Source organism: Chenopodium quinoa, unplaced genomic scaffold, assembly GCF_001683475.1.
Source record: "Chenopodium quinoa cultivar QQ74 unplaced genomic scaffold, ASM168347v1, whole genome shotgun sequence".
Lineage (NCBI taxonomy): Eukaryota > Viridiplantae > Streptophyta > Magnoliopsida > Caryophyllales > Amaranthaceae > Chenopodium > Chenopodium quinoa.
Genome location: NW_018743292.1, coordinates 917,211 through 932,965, shown reverse-complemented (window position 1 = coordinate 932,965; position 15,755 = coordinate 917,211). Strand labels below are relative to the sequence as shown.

At 36.8% G+C, this 15,755-nt stretch overlaps 2 protein-coding genes across 2 annotated transcripts; one reads left to right on the top strand and one right to left on the bottom strand.

The window, feature by feature from the left end:
- Positions 1-911: 911 nt before the first annotated feature.
- Positions 912-3,236, bottom strand: LOC110736184 (oxygen-evolving enhancer protein 1, chloroplastic). The gene is made up of 2 exons (XM_021916342.1): positions 2,909-3,236; positions 912-1,844 (listed from the first exon to the last, which is right to left on the bottom strand). The coding sequence occupies exons 1-2, from the start codon at positions 3,146-3,148 to the stop codon at positions 1,089-1,091; spliced, it is 996 nt and encodes a 331-aa protein (XP_021772034.1). The 5' UTR covers positions 3,149-3,236; the 3' UTR covers positions 912-1,088.
- Positions 3,237-7,502: 4,266 nt separating this feature from the next.
- Positions 7,503-12,955, top strand: LOC110736182. Its single transcript, XM_021916341.1, has 12 exons — positions 7,503-8,520; positions 9,102-9,304; positions 9,400-9,597; positions 10,015-10,086; positions 10,267-10,362; positions 10,526-10,605; positions 10,729-10,804; positions 10,927-11,137; positions 11,224-11,420; positions 11,494-11,596; positions 11,769-11,858; positions 12,109-12,955. Exons 1-12 carry the CDS (start codon positions 7,971-7,973, stop codon positions 12,855-12,857), a joined length of 2,625 nt encoding a protein of 874 aa, XP_021772033.1. The 5' UTR covers positions 7,503-7,970; the 3' UTR covers positions 12,858-12,955.
- The last annotated feature ends 2,800 nt before the right edge of the window (positions 12,956-15,755 follow it).

The following is a 15,755-nucleotide window of genomic DNA, read 5'->3' as shown; positions in this document are numbered from 1 at the left end:
AAATTATTATGTCTAAAACGTTACTTTTAATTGCCAAAAGTATTTAATATTGTTTGGAACCATATATCATATATATGAACATTAGTTTGTCACATGAAGGTTCATGTGGCTTTAAATTTATGAAAGAAAGAGTATACATAAATGACTAAAATTGATAGTTTAATTGCAAAGTGGATAATTTCAACTACCTAAATGGTCTCTTGGAGTTTCGCGTGGTCAATGGGAAGCATCCTAACCTATTTTTTTGTTCGGATCCAAAAAAGTCGAAAATTGCCTAAAACTGAAGGTTATAATCCATTCTTTCATGTCAATTTTGAGAAATTTTCCCAAAATTAAAATGAATGCTTGAGGTGCCACCCGAAGTCATATAAGTTATTTTGGTACTATAACAAGTCTACCAATAGGCTTACAAACCCCCAAGAATGAGTTTGGTTACACTATGTGCTTATTTCGAAATTAATGTATTGGTATTTGGTAGCTTAGTCAAGCTCCAAGGGATAAATCATCAACTTGACGTCTTGGGGTCCTACTAAGGTGTCGAGAACCCTTCATTGTGTTAACCATCTTTTAAATAGTTTTTACCTATAGAGAATTGACGATTAACGATTTTGTTGTGCATTTGCTTAGTAGAATAACAAAAAAAAGAGTCCAAATGTATGCGTGTGCTTGGCTCCTATAATTGAAGTGCATATTTCTTCTTTTATGATTCAGGATACCATATACTCTTCCGGATTATTTCTTATACTACCATAACAATGTTAAAGATATCATTCCAAGTATTACTCGGTGCAGTTAGTGAGGCGTTCACCTTATAATCTCGAGGTTATGGGTTTGATCCCTATCAGGGCTGTCACGGGCTCTTGTGGGTCACATAGTAGACCGATTGTTGTTTATGCACATTAAAAGTCAAGTAGCACAAACAATTTATTGTTGATATAAATTTCAATATGAGACATGAAATCTACAAAGAACTATAATATACAAGAAGCAGGGTTATAAGTTTCTCCTTAATATAATAGAAGTCATAGAAATCCCTTACAAACTTACAACAAAAAGAGCTCAATAATCATACAGAAATTACCCTGCACCTATTGCTCAAGTTGTGCATACCAGACTCCTTCAATCTTCACATCTTTGGGAACCTTAGCTCCCAAATCAGTGTCTGATGGCTGAAGACTCTGGAACACTCCAATAACCTCACCGGTCTCGGGCTTGCTCGAAGTCACACTCAAAGTAATGGTTCCTTTTGATGAAGCAGTGTTCTTGATGTTTTCCTTTTGGAGCTCTTCTTCGTCTCCTCTTCCTCCTGCAGGCAATGCCACGGCGTTGTCATATCCGGTGGATCCACCTCTGCCCTTTGGGTCTAGGAAGGATGATCCTCTGTATGATGGAACTAAGAACTCTCCAGTAAAGGCCTCGGGTTTTCCTGAGGCAACGAGTTGCTTGATGGTGAAGAGGAAAGGTACGCGTTCACCACCAGGAAGCTGGACTGTGACTGCGGCGTAGTCAATGCCATCTTTCTCCTCGAACTTGACTGTGCCATCGGGTGCAACCTCGAAGGGTCCCTCAATCTCATCAAGGGTGTAGGTTAGACGGGTCATGAGCTTGGTGTTTTGGAAGTCTGGTGGGGCGTTCTTGCTGATGCCTTCGGCCTTGACAGCGAATTTAGTAGGCTCGAGGCAGAACTTCTTGGCAGTGTACTTGCCTGGCTTGAAGGCAAAGGAGTCTACTCCACCTACAATGGTTGGGCATTGGTTGGCTGTTCCGGTTCCTTTGACTTCGAGGTATGTCTTGCTCTGGATCTCATCATAGGTCAATCTCTTCGCTCCCTCAGCGTTAGCCCCCTGAACATAACACAAAAACAGTCACTTTCTTTTCATAATCCTTAAGAGGCCTTCTTGGTTATACCTGAAAATTGCTCTAAATTCGAAGCCAAAATAGTCTTTTACTAGTACCATTCATCATAAGCCAAGTAAAAAATAGGAATGCACCCATATTCGGAACAAATGTGATGAGTTAATCTATTTCAAGGTTCTTTGCATTTCCATATGCCATACTATTTTATTTCTATCTTACAGTCGTCTGACAATAATTGAACAGACTCATGATCAGATCAGAGCTAAACTTTTCCTCAAAAAAAGATCAGAGCTAAACTTGACTAAATGATTTGTAATGTAAATGCATTCATAATTATGCTGTAATAGTCAAATAGAAGTGCAAAATTATATAACCTGCTCGTCTAAAAGCAAGAAGATGCTATCTTGTGCTGATATCGGTTTCATTTTGATCATTATGTTGTACTACATTAGCGAGGCATAGTACTCGACTGCACGGCCTGGCCTTGCAGGTGCAGAACGTTACATTCGTGTATGGGACTTATAAGACCGGGGTGAACGCCCCCTCGTATCTGCAGCACAATCTACCAATGCGCTTACAGAACAAATGCTTCAACAAGTTATTTGACAATTTTTAACAAGTTGAGTAGATCAACTAGTTTACCTTCTGTAGACTATACAACATAAATCTCTTGAATTCAATAAATAGAAACTCTTGAGTTTTGACATATTAATCTTTAGATTTATTTGATTGAAACGACAAAGTTCAAAATTTTCCTAAGGCAGGTACTTGTACACTTCTAATCAGTTCAAATTTTCTGAGTCAGATCATACTATAAAGTTTCCTTTGCACTTTTCTCAAGAATTTACTGGCTATATAAGCATAATCACCAAATTAATCACCATTTCAATCAATTTAATATAAATCCTTGAGCCTAGCATAACAAACACAATTAACAAAGTGCAAAAACATAACCTTAAACTTATAGGTTCCTGCAGAATCATCAATCTATAATGCAAACGTACTAACAAATCAAATAGGAATCAAATAACAATAAGAAAAGGCGGTATACCGAGGCGATAAGAGCCGAGGTAGCGAGAGCGAGGCCAGCAAGCTTGGTAGCATCAACACACTTGTTAGCCAACTCCTTAAGATCAGACTGCAGAGAAAGAGAGACTCTACCAGCACCAGATTCTACACCAAAAGCCTTACAAACATTTTGAGTAGACCTTAGTTGAAGGGTGTTTCTTGAAGAAACTACTTTGTTGGGTTGTTGTAAGAAGGTTGTTGATGCTTGTAATGAAGCTGCCATTTTTGCTCCAAACTCTCTTCCTCACTTGTCTGAAATTCAGGGTGTCCAAGTTTCTGTAATATGACAGTTATTTTGGTGGCAGAGAATACAAAATATGTGTTGGATAAAGAGATAGGATATAAGAGATAAGAGATCATATCTTATTGGTTAATTTTTAAGCTTGTTGGACCTACTTTTTATTTTGTTAAATCTATGTGTCATTGTTTTTGTTATTGATAAAGATATGTATCCAATTAGAGCTTGTGTACCACACAAATCATATGAATTTGTGGGTGTGAAATTTGAGGGACTACCTCTAATTATATTTTTCATTTGATAAATAATTAAATTATAATTCTTTTGTTTTCTTTTAGATGCTAAGGCTTAACTTTTGCTCTATTTACGTGGTCTGTTTTGATTAATATTTTTGATTTATAGGTTAGAGAAATATACTTATATGGAATTGTTAGATTTATTTTAATATATTTAGTATATATTTTCAAAATGTTTATGATTGAATTTATGGACATGCGTGCAAATCAAAACCAACATATTTTGAAACATATTAAAGTATTTATAATAGCAATCTAGCTACTCCAATAAATTGCTGAATTAAAATATTTTCAGCTATCAATATTACAGAGAGTTTCTTGATGTTCACTAATTTTTATTTTTTTTGTTGTTTAGAGAGCCACAAGGACGAGTGATGATAATCGATCTCAATACCACCTGAAACCAGGAGGGAAGCTTAACCACTTGTGTTATCCCTCACTCTTTGACAGTGTTCAATCTATTACGGAGTAAAAAACATTATCAGGGTAAAAAGAAAAGAACAACGATGGAATTACATGATGGTTAAGATCCTACTTTGTTTACCTTAATAAATTCAAATAAAGGTTAACAAATTTTATAATATGGATCTGCATAATTCATTGTCTATAAAATGCTGAGTAGGCTTATGCTTGGCTGTTAGCATGGATCAACCTACAAATATGTTGGGCCAAACCTTTTTTCATGAGTCATGACCCAAATCTGGGCTCAACAATTCTTAGTGTATAGCCTTGAAAAGTTGGTACAGTGTGGCCCAGCCCAAATTGATGCCACATTTGGTTAGTTACTTGATTATCTTGATTACGTAAGTTTTGTAAGGTAACCCTCACAAGTTTAAATTTTGTAGCATAGATAATTCCTTTCCTATTAAATTTACAAGCTAGGAGACATAAAAAATATTATTGAATTTAAATATTGATGAAGTCAAGGAGATTAATAGTAGAATATAACTTCCCTAAAAAAAAAAGGATGGTAGGTTTTTTTTTTTTTTTTTTTAACGAAATCCCTTTTCATTTTATATTTTACTATTGATAGATTAGTGTTGGCCCCTTGCTTATCACATATATGAAATACTATATTGTCTATTTTAAATTTAAACTCTCTTCAAGGCAATATTAATTATTAAGGGTTGGTGACAATTATATCAAATTAATCTGAAATACGCTTAAAATTACTCCATCTAAAACTGAATAACTAATAGTCTAATATTATTTGACCATATACACATGCTAACACACACATATGACCATTAATATATGAAAATTTATATTAGTAGATATTATATAAAGGTTGATACTTAAAAAAAAAAAAAAAAAGTACAGAGTATAAATTAATACTAACATAACTACATTTAATATAACAGTATAGGATCAAAATATTATGTATCAAATCATACATCAATTATTTCGTAGTTGAATAAAGTACAAATTTTAGTTTGGGATAAATTGCAAAGACCAATTCAATCCCTCCAATACACACACTCTTACGAAAATTGTTGTTATTCTATTAGATCGATGTATGTTACGTACTGTAATGCACTCCGCACACATTGATATGTACGACGAATGGGCATAGCTGTGAATATTTTGGCACAAGACATCTTAGATAGGCAATGGAGCAACAAAGTCCTAGATAGATGTTTGGTGAGAAAATTGCCAAATAGAGCTAATTTTTATGAAGGAAAATTGCCAAATAGTTACTTGATTATCTAGACAATGTCATCAAAATGTGTTTTTGTTGAAAATATGGTCACAACATGCAAGCAACTTCATTTCTTGTACTAGTAACACTCTTTTCAACCCTATTGTATGTAGAGGTGTCAACTCGAATGATTGGATCGGGTCTGATGAAATTGGGTCGGGTCGAATCAATTTATAAAGTTGAGCTATGCTAAATTATTATGTCCACGCGAGTCCAAATCTGAATCGGATATTTTTCGGGTTGATTTCGAATCGAATCACATCGAGTGTGGTTTTAACACCTCTAATTGTATGTCGTTTAATTACTTTGGGGAAAAGCAACATGCATGTAGTGATGTAGTGACAACTTGCTCTTAGTAAATCTGGAAACTATTTTATGATTGTGTCATCATAAGAATCTATTGTAGTCTTGCATAAATATATGTTAGATTGAGCTTTGTTTTCCACATCACGGAATTTCATAAGGGCTTTAATTATCAAATTCTGTTTAAAACCATGATCAATCAGAATTTATTTGACGTCAAACGACATTGTTTCTCGAACGTCTTCTAATTTTGTTTAGCTACGTATCAGAGAAATTCAATTAATTTAAAACGTGATGAACTTACATTATTTTAAGAGTGGTTTTTTATAAAATACTGTTGAGATAATAATATAACAACTAATTTTGAACCAAAGGAGTATAAAATTACATTATGAGTGGTCTTTCAACATACGAGTACTATCTTTCTTCCCATGGCATGTGCATTGGTTTGTAAAAATGCTTAGAACTTCCCTAATTAAGCTCATCTTTTTGTCACTTATTTGCGTTTCTATTTTTTTCTATTGGGACTGCTAGTATTTTTAGAAATTGGGATCTTTGTTTTAGGTTCAAACAACAAAAAGAGACAATAATTAAAAAAAAAGCTTTAGTCATTGCTGCTTTTTACTAATCCGTACCCTTTTTAAAGATGTATTTGTATTATGCTGCCTAATGATCAATTTTATATTTTATTGCTATGTTAAAATTTAATCACTTTTGAAGAAAAGTTTTAATTATTAATGTATCAACCTTTTTTTATAGAGCTCCGCTTTTTTTTTTTTTTTTTTTTGAACGGTTATAGAGCTCCTTATTTGGTTAAAGCTAAATCATCATACTCCTTGTTTGCGGAATTTTTTATATGAATAGCTTAACTATTAACTAATTGAGATATTATTACTCCGTATTAATTGTTGGGTGTGACCCAATATTAATAGACCTATTATTTTGACGGAGTATTTGTGCATATTTTAGAAGTTTTCGGGAAAATCAAGTAAGGTTAGTTCTTGCTTATATTTTCTTTAGAACTATCTACTTGCACATTTTAGAGAATTATTGACATTGGAAGCAACTAGAATACATGACTTGTGAACCTACTAGAATATTATGGATACAAGAATGATGGAGAAATTTATGGAATCTTCCGGCCATTTCTTCCAAGCTCTATCTTCAACTATAAATATAGGTTATACCACGTTAAATATTATGTGTCCATTTCACTCTAGTTTTTATCTTGGCTTATTACTTTCTTATTTTATCAATCTCTAATTTTAATTTTCTTCCGCTATGTACACTCATCAACCCTAATATTAACAAGTAAATGAACTAATTTAACTTTATCGAAAGGGGGTAAAAGTAAAACTTGCCATTAGATAGGAATTTAAGAAATCATTTCTTTCAAGCAAAGAGAGGAGAAGACTGTGATATTTCTAGCATGTCAACTTTAGTTGTGCATGATTGAGTGAAGAGACACCACGATACAATGATGCTAGTAAGCTTCAAGTTTGATTCAAGAGTACCAAAGTACCCTGACATTGAACCAAAAGTATACCAAAGTAATTCATAAGATGTATGTCTATAATCTCTTGGGCTAATTGATATTAAGAAAATATGATTTTTCTAATTAATATTCCAATATTTAAGACATTCTCAATCTTATCATTTCATTGGATTGTATTTAGTATTTTAAAATTTAAAATTTAAACCAATGTAGATAAGATTTCACAAAAAGAATTACCTAACAAATGAGATAAAATAGTGTCATCAATCAAAAAAATGTATTTATCCATTAAAATGAGTTGGACATTTTCTATCTTCAGCATATATATGCTTTAACATTTTAAAAATTTTATATTAATTTTTTTTTAATGGATATAATTAACCTTTTCCTATTTTACATGTCATCATAGACTCATTAGTAGATTAGATAAGAGGATAAGATAAATAAACTAATAACTAAATTGTAATTAGTTGGTTTAAATAATGCTTTATACTATAAATACCAAAGAATGTAATGTATTGTAACATTCTTTTTTTTATGCTTTAAATTAAATTCTACTGAAAAATCAGAAAAATTACTTGGTTTGTCAAGAATATCCCACCCAATTGAATCAAAAAGCAACATTCATCCGTGATTCTTATAAATTTATTTGCTGTGCTCCTGTCTTTTTTTTATTTTTTCTTATAAATTTATTTTACTGTGAAGTGTAAAATCAAATTGTATTTTTGGTTAAATTCTTCACAAGAAACCATTCTTAGCTTTCACGGGACTGCAATTGTCCCAATTGGGTGACTGTTCTTTGGATTTTGGCTTGAATTTGTCGTTATATTTTGTTGTAATTCAAGTAAAGTTCAAATCTTTTTATATAAATAAACACCTGGGTTTCTCATTTTGGAAGAGATTTAATATCATAGTTTCTTCAGTTTTATTTAATACCCATGTTGTGCTATTTTTGAATTTCCAATAAATTAGATAAAAGGGTATTTGGGGTTGTGATTTTGATTTTAAAAAAAAATGATGGGTTTTTGGTTAAAAAATCATGTTTTATTAGCATGTTTCTTGATTTTGTTGCCTGGGTTTTGTGTTTGTTATGTAAAGCAGTGTGGTAATTCTATCACCAATTTATCAACAAAAACCTTAAGATATGAATTTTTAACATCAAACAATGAGACGTGGAAGAAAGAAATTATGTCTCACGATCATAATGATCATGATCATGATCATTTAACCCCAACGGATGAAGTTGCGTGGTCTAATTTAATTCCTAGGAAATTATTATTGAGGCGAGAAGATGAATTTAGTTGGAATGTTTTGTATAAGAAAATTAAGTACTCTAAACATGATTTAAAGGGTAATTTTCTTAATGAAATTTCACTTCATAATGTGAGGTTAGACCCTCAATCATTTCATGGGAGAGCACAACAAACAAATTTAGAGTATTTGTTGCTGTTGAATGTTGATAGCTTGGCATGGAGCTTTAGAAAAACTGCTGGTTTGCCTACACCAGGAACTCCTTATGGTGGTTGGGAAGCACCAGATATGGAGCTTCGAGGCCATTTTGTAGGTCAGTAAATGATTTCATATTATCTTCATCTTGTTCATTTGGAATCTGTTATTATTTATATGTATGATAAGTTGTTTTTACCAACTTTTGAGTGATGAATGTGTATGTTTGACAGTGTGAGTACTGAGTAATTTGAACATATTATATTATTGTATTAGGTGGCACTCCTTTCATAGTACTAGAGTATTTTGTATATCTTCTTGACAGAGCAATATATAAAAGGAGGGGAATCGTCATATTCATCCCAATTTTATCAGTACGGAATTAATAGTCATGTTTCTGTTAGGAATGTCCATGAAAGTTATGTCACCTTTCCAAAGTTAGTAATGGCTATCTAAATTAAATGATGTGGAGGGATGGAAGATTTTAATTATTATAAAGGCCAATGTGTGTAAATGCATATCATCATTAATCATTCGAGTTTATAATGGTGTGAAAATGTATGACTACATGCTTAAATGTTTGTTATGACATTAATGCTCCTTTCGTTACTAATCCATCGGATGATAGTTCACTGAATTATATTGTAAATGTGTTTAAAAGAAGTTTAAATATCTGAATTTTTGCAATTCATGGTGAAGGGCATTACTTGAGTGCAACTGCGCATATGTGGGCGAGCACTCATAATGAGACTATTAGAGCAAATATGGGTGCATTAGTGTCTGCCCTTAAAGAGTGTCAAGATGCAATGAATACAGGGTACCTTTCGGCATTTCCAGCTGAATTCTTTGATAGATATGAAGCTTTGCAATACGTTTGGGCACCGTACTACACAATCCACAAGGTACGGATTGCGTATTAGTCTAGATTCGAAAGATGATATAAATTCTTTCCTTTAAACCCTTCTTAGCGATGGACAATTGTTTATATCATTGACAGGTTATGGCAGGCCTATTGGATCAGTATAACTTTGCTAATAACACTCAAGCCCTGCATATGGTCACGTCGATGGCCAATTACTTTTACATTCGTGTTCAGAATGTAGTAAAGCAATACACTATTGAACGACATTATGCAGCACAAAATGAAGAGACCGGTGGCATGAATGATGTTCTTTACAAGCTGTACATTGTCACGGTTGGTTATTTATGATTATTTTTGCACAAGTTATTACTAGTGGTCAGACCTTGTAAGTTGCATGATGAGTGTCTTGTTTAAAAAAATCCAAAAGAGAAACATGGTTTTCTGCAACATATAGCAAAATTAAGCTTCACATGCTTTCTAATGTTTATTAAGGAGTGTACTAATTAGAACAGCAATGTGCCATAAAAGTTTGCTTCGACTATAATTTGTTGATTATTTGTTGTGGCTGACATATACTCCTTACAAAGAGTGAGAAGGATACAGATGTTAAGCTAAGATAATTTAATTATTGAAAGTTGGTTTCTTACTAAACTTATGCATATTACAGACTTATAGTTGTGTTATGAAGTTCAATCATTTGTAACTGCTTGGATCTTGAATGTCTGAGTAACTTCTTCGGGTTTTCTACAGGGTGATCAGAAGCACTTATTGCTGGCTCATCTATTTGATAAACCATGCTTTTTAGGAATACTTGCAATGAAGGTACTAAATAACCTGTTTAAGATTTTCCTCTGTGCATCCACTTTTTTCAGGATTCTCAATGAAAAATCTTTTATAGTCTGTAATCTTGGTTCTTTTAAAAATGCAGTCCTAACTTGTATGCGTGTATGGACCAATTATAGATTGCTCAACCCTACTATGTCCCTGATTTTTGTTGTGTAGGCTGATGATCTCTCTGGTTTTCATTCAAATACTCACATTCCAATTGTTGTTGGGGCTCAAAAGCGATATGAAATTACTGGTGATGAACTATACAAGGTTAGTGGCTGCATTACAGTTGGTTGCTATACTTGTCAAGTCAAAATAAATTTATAGTTACAGGATACTCAATAAGGGAGGGTCTGCTTCCCATTGAGTGTAGAGCATGATATGTTTATTGGCAGTGCTCGTTTCTAATATCCATAATTTTATGATCGATCAGGAAATGGGAACATTTTTCTTGGATGTCGTAAACTCTACCCACAGTTATGCAACAGGAGGCACTTCAGATTCTGAGGCCTGGTTATAATACATGCTAACCCTTGTCCTTTTTTTTTTTCTTTTTTTTTAAAGATAAATTTTTCTTTAATGATTGCTTATTCATAAAATGGTGATTTTACTAGAAATATTTGTGCTTACCACCAGGCATGACCCAATGAGGTTAGGGGACAACTTAAATACTGAGAATGAAGAGTCTTGTACAACTTATAATATGCTAAAGGTACGCTTTGTGTAATTCAGTAAGTGCTTATTTAGCTATTTGTGGACATCAATAGCAACTCAATGCTTTAATCAGTTCATTGCTATTCTTTCTGAAGTTCTCTCTGGGAATTTGTTCTTTAGGTTTCGCGTAACCTGTTTAGATGGACCAAACAAATGATGTATGCAGATTACTATGAACGGGCACTCACAAATGGTGTGCTGGGTATTCAAAAAGGAACCGAACCTGGTGTCATGATTTATATGCTTCCTCTAGGGCATGGAGTTTCCAAAGGAAAAAGTATTCACGGTTGGGGTGATCAGTTCAATACTTTCTGGTGCTGCTATGGAACAGGTCTAAGCTTTTGCAATGCTTTTATTGTGGAATTTTGTGCAGAAAGGTAACTAATGTGATTTTCTTTGTGCCCAACTTTTGTGCAGGAATTGAGTCATTCTCTAAGTTAGGAGATTCCATATACTTTGAGGAGACGACAAATGTACCTGGGCTCTATGTTATTCAGTACATACCTAGCTCACTCAATTGGATTGCTGCACAAATCTCCCTAACCCAAGTTGTAGATGATGTTAATTCCTTGAATCAAAGCCTCAGAGTAAAACTAACAGTTTCTGCAAAAGAGGTATCAGTATCTACTTCTTAGCAGGATTTGTGATCCCTCTGAAAGACATTCTAATTCATCTTCCATTGCTCAGACTTCAAAGACAGCTACACTGAATTTACGGATACCTTCTTGGACATCATCGAGTGGTTCAAAAGCCTCACTCAATGGAAACAATTTGCCTTTGCCAAGTCCAGGTCTAAATTTGTTATACCCTTTATCATTATCAATTATTTTGTCAGATAATTCAAAATCAACAATATCATCGACTACATCAAAAAAAGGGGAACAAACTTTTTAATGGAGTACATCAAAGAAAGGGAAATAGACTTTTTATTTCCTGCTCAAATGTTTTCTTCTGTTGGCCAGGTAGTTTTCTAAACATATCTAAGAGTTGGGTCAATGGCGATGAAATTACACTGGAGTTTCCGCTGGTACTTAGAACAGAGTTTCTTAAAGGTAATTCTATACATATTATTAAGCTTATGACATGCACCTCTTTTTGCATTTACAACATTCTTTTTCTTACGTCCTACAAAACCATATCTTTCATAGTTTTGAATAATAATTAGAGGTGAAAATATGAGACTGTATTTTAAGCCAGTTTTATTTATAATACAGATCAAAACTAGATTCAAGTCTGCAAACTGATCTGTTAAGAAACTTGTATGAGTATTGTTTTGACTAATAGTTTCCAATGATATTTCAGATAATCGTCCGGAGTATGCCTCACTTCAAGCAATTTTATATGGACCTTACTTGCTGGTGGGTCTATCAAATGGTGACTATGACATTCAAACTGGATCAGTGAAATCTATTTCAGACTGGATAACCCCTATTCCACCTGACTACAATTCCCATCTGGTTTCTTTCGCTAAAGAGAATGGAAACACGGCATTCTTCATCTCAAAGCATAACCAAGCATTGACAATGCTAGGATCTCCTCAAGCTATGAATGATTCTTATGTTCAGTCTACGTTTAGGCTCATTTTGACAGATCCATCTCCGAGTCAAATAAAAAGTCTGGGATCAATAAGTCTTATTGGTAAAGTGGTCATGTTAGAGCCTTTTGATCTTCCAGGCTTGGTGGTTTCTCACCAAGGGGCAGGCAAAGTACTCACTATTAGAGGTGCAACTCATAATAAGCAATCTGCTGAATTTTTAATTGTTAAGGGGTTGAATGGCAGAGTTGGAACGATATCTTTGAAAACCAAAGAAGGTTGCTTTGTGTATGGTGATAGTGGCTCCAAATCTGATCTAAGTCTGAAGTTAAGTTGCAATTTTGGGACTTCGGATCCTTCATTCAAGGACGCAGTGAGTTTCATGTGGAACGAGGGTCTCAAGAAGTACAGCCCTATCAGCTTTGTGGCAAAAGGGTTGAGGAGGAGCTATATTCTTGAACCATTATTGGAAATGAGGGATGAATATTATAATGTTTATTTCAACATAACCATGTAGAAGTTTTCTTTGTACTTAGTATATGCATGTTTTGTAATTCAAAGAATAAAAAAAAAGTAGCAATTAAATAGCAAATTTAAAATTCAACGCCTTTTTAATTACACCCTTTGTTCATGTTTATTGATTACAATTTCTTCAACATTTCTGTTGGGTGTGCCCCAAATTTAAGGCTCATTATTTTGACGAAGTATGAGTTCATGTTCTAGAAGCTTCCAAATATGTGTAGCATGGTTGGTGTTTCGGGGTTTTCTGATGTCCTGCGGGAGAGTTACAATTTCGAGACTGGAACCGGACGCCTGTACCTGCAAAACAACGGAGACTCCTTGTGGTGGGAGCTCCGCCTCCAACGATCAAGTTAGTACTTGTTTGAGGAGTAATTAATGCGGAAATTAAGGTGATTGGGTCTCTCTAGGTGAGAGTGTTTAATGTGTGTAATCTGCGTTTTTAGCATGCTTCCTCCCTTAATGAGGATTAAGGGAGGTATTTATAACCTTGGGAAACGTGCCAATCCTAGGTTTAGGTTAACCTAGGGCTGATTGGGCTTCCCTCGGAAGTTGGGCCTGGGTGGCCGGTTTCTCCATTAGGCATGGAGTATGCCACGTGTCATGACATAATAGGTCCAAGGTGGACGAATAAGCGTATGCCACGTGGCAAGCCCTGACAGTTCCAACTGGGGGACACTTGGCAGGACCTGATTGGCCCACGTGGCGCATTCCGATTGGTGGGAGCAAAATCCCCTAATCATTTTCCCCTCACAGGTGGCACGTGACTGGTCACGTGTTACCTGTGACAGGTGTCGCACTGTAACAGGCGACGGCCTGCTACAGGTGTCACTCGGCGAAAGGCCGAGAGATTCTCCCGCCCAAATTATGAATTCTGGAAGTGACCCTTCGCCTTCTCACTTCGCCTATATAAGGGAGTGTTGACTTCAGTCATTTTCACACGAGAACTTTTGAGAGAACATTCGGACCCCTGAACTTGCTCTGACATTTTGGACCCTTTCTGCCTACCGCCTGCTCTGACAAGCCGACTGCACAGGATTTTCAGAACTCCATCAACGTCACTCGTTCAGGTAACCGTCGGTTCTCTTACTCTTAATTTTCTCTTTATTTTATTCTTTTTTGAAATGGCACCACGGAAGCACACGACACGACCTAGGTTAGTGATCAGCCGGTCACCGGGGACAGCTGAATCTAGGACTAGGAGTGTCGCCTGCCCTTTTCCGGACCCATCTTTTCCCTTTATACAAAGTCCGACTGTATCTGTGTCTATGCAGAGCATGATGGCCAGAACAAAAAAGACTGCCAGGATCTCAAACTCAGACGGCTCCTCCCACAGGGTGCCGATTAGTGAAACATCTGACCAGGCGCCAGATGTGGAAGTGAAACAAAGCGGCTTGAAAGCCGGCAGTTCTGAGGGAGGAGTCAAAGTGACCCCTTCCCATTTTACAGTTGGCAATTCTACATTCTTTCCTGCTCCTTTTAAAGGAGAGGAGGCGGGCCCCTCCGGGAGAGGGGAGGAGTCGTCCTCTTCGGACTCGTCAGAGGACGATTCCGAGTCTAGCTCTTCTGGCCATGCTTCTCTGGACACAGAAGAGAAAAACAGTCGCCTGCAAGAGGCGAGGCTTTCTCACGCAGTTGAGAAGGGGGACGATTGGGCGGAGCCATCCGCCTCTCACCGAGAGCAAAATACCCCTTACTACTGCACGGTACCTCGGGGCCGGATCACGACCATGCAAGAGAAAGTGGAGAGATTTATCGCAAACCACACAATGGGCCCCGGCTTTTTAGTGTTCGTGCCGGATCCAGAAGACACAGTCGTCTGGCCGGCTGGTACCAGTTATGATGGCGCCTGCTTTGGCTGCTACGAGGCGGCCATCAAGGCTGGGCTGCGCTTCCCACTACATCCGGCTGTTCAGCGGATCTTGGATGGGTATGATTTGGGGTTATGGCAGTTAGCCCCGAACTCCTGGGTCAACGTACTCGGCTATGTGGCCGGGTGCGAACTGCACGGGGTGGAGCCGAGCTTCGAGGCTTTCGCCCACATGAACTATCTCAGCCGGACCCCTAAGGCAGGCGGTACCGGCTGGTATCAATTGACGAGCCACAGGGGCTACCTCATGACGAGAGGTAAAGCAAACAAATGGAAGGACTGGCGGAGCACCTTCCTCATCATTGAGAGTTCAGACACAGAGCTGAACAAGCGCTTCAACAGGTGGAACAGGAATCCGCCCCTTCTTGCAGGCGGCCGCAGCATGCCGCCTGTTCCCCCCAAGGCTAAGAAAGAGATCCTAGATAAAGGACTCTTCAAAGTAGAGTCGAAGGTGAACTCTACTTCAGGGGTACGAGAGCAAGTACCCCTGCACTGCGTCCCGAGCTTCAAATGGCTCTACGACGAGTACTTTTTGGCCGCCTGTGGCCTCAGCAGTCGATGCTCAAGAGGTAGCCGGCCTGTCGAATACTCTGTTGTTCCGTGCATTTCTTGTTATGACTTATTAACTTGCTATTTGTTTTTGCAGCGGACGCCATGAGCAAAATTACCGCCTCCAAGACTGCGGCGGCCATGTTGCGGGCCTCCATTATGCAACAGTCTTCAACCGACTCCCCCAACAAGGGGGCACCCTTGGTGGGCTTCGAACCTTTCACCCCCTTTTTTTTGGAGTTGTGTTTATGCATATACTGACTCTTTTCTTCTTTTTTAGACGGGCGCTCCAAGAGCTTCTTCTTCCCAACAGCCGGACCCCAAGGCCCGGAGGACGACTGTTGCGAGCTCTCCTGGTTCTGCCAGGAAACATGCGGCGGCTGAGAAACAGCCGGCCACTTCTTCTAAAACTCCGGCTGGGCCACCTAGAAGTATGAAATTGTCCTTGTAAATTTTAGACTTGCTCCCTTCTTTACT

What these genes read in the sequence shown, in the direction of transcription:
- LOC110736184 (XM_021916342.1), bottom strand. Translation starts at nt 3,148, where the DNA reads ATGGCAGCTTCATTACAAGCATCAACAACCTTCTTACAACAACCCAAC. An exon ending in CCTCGGCTCTTATCGCCTCG is followed by an intron (nt 1,845 to 2,908) that starts GTATACCGCCTT and finishes TGTTATGTTCAG; the next exon opens with GGGGCTAACGCTGAGGGAGC.
- LOC110736182 (XM_021916341.1), top strand. Translation starts at nt 7,971, where the DNA reads ATGATGGGTTTTTGGTTAAAAAATCATGTTTTATTAGCATGTTTCTTG. An exon ending in GCTTCGAGGCCATTTTGTAG is followed by an intron (nt 8,521 to 9,101) that starts GTCAGTAAATGA and finishes TTCATGGTGAAG; the next exon opens with GGCATTACTTGAGTGCAACT. An exon ending in CAACTTATAATATGCTAAAG is followed by an intron (nt 10,805 to 10,926) that starts GTACGCTTTGTG and finishes TTTGTTCTTTAG; the next exon opens with GTTTCGCGTAACCTGTTTAG.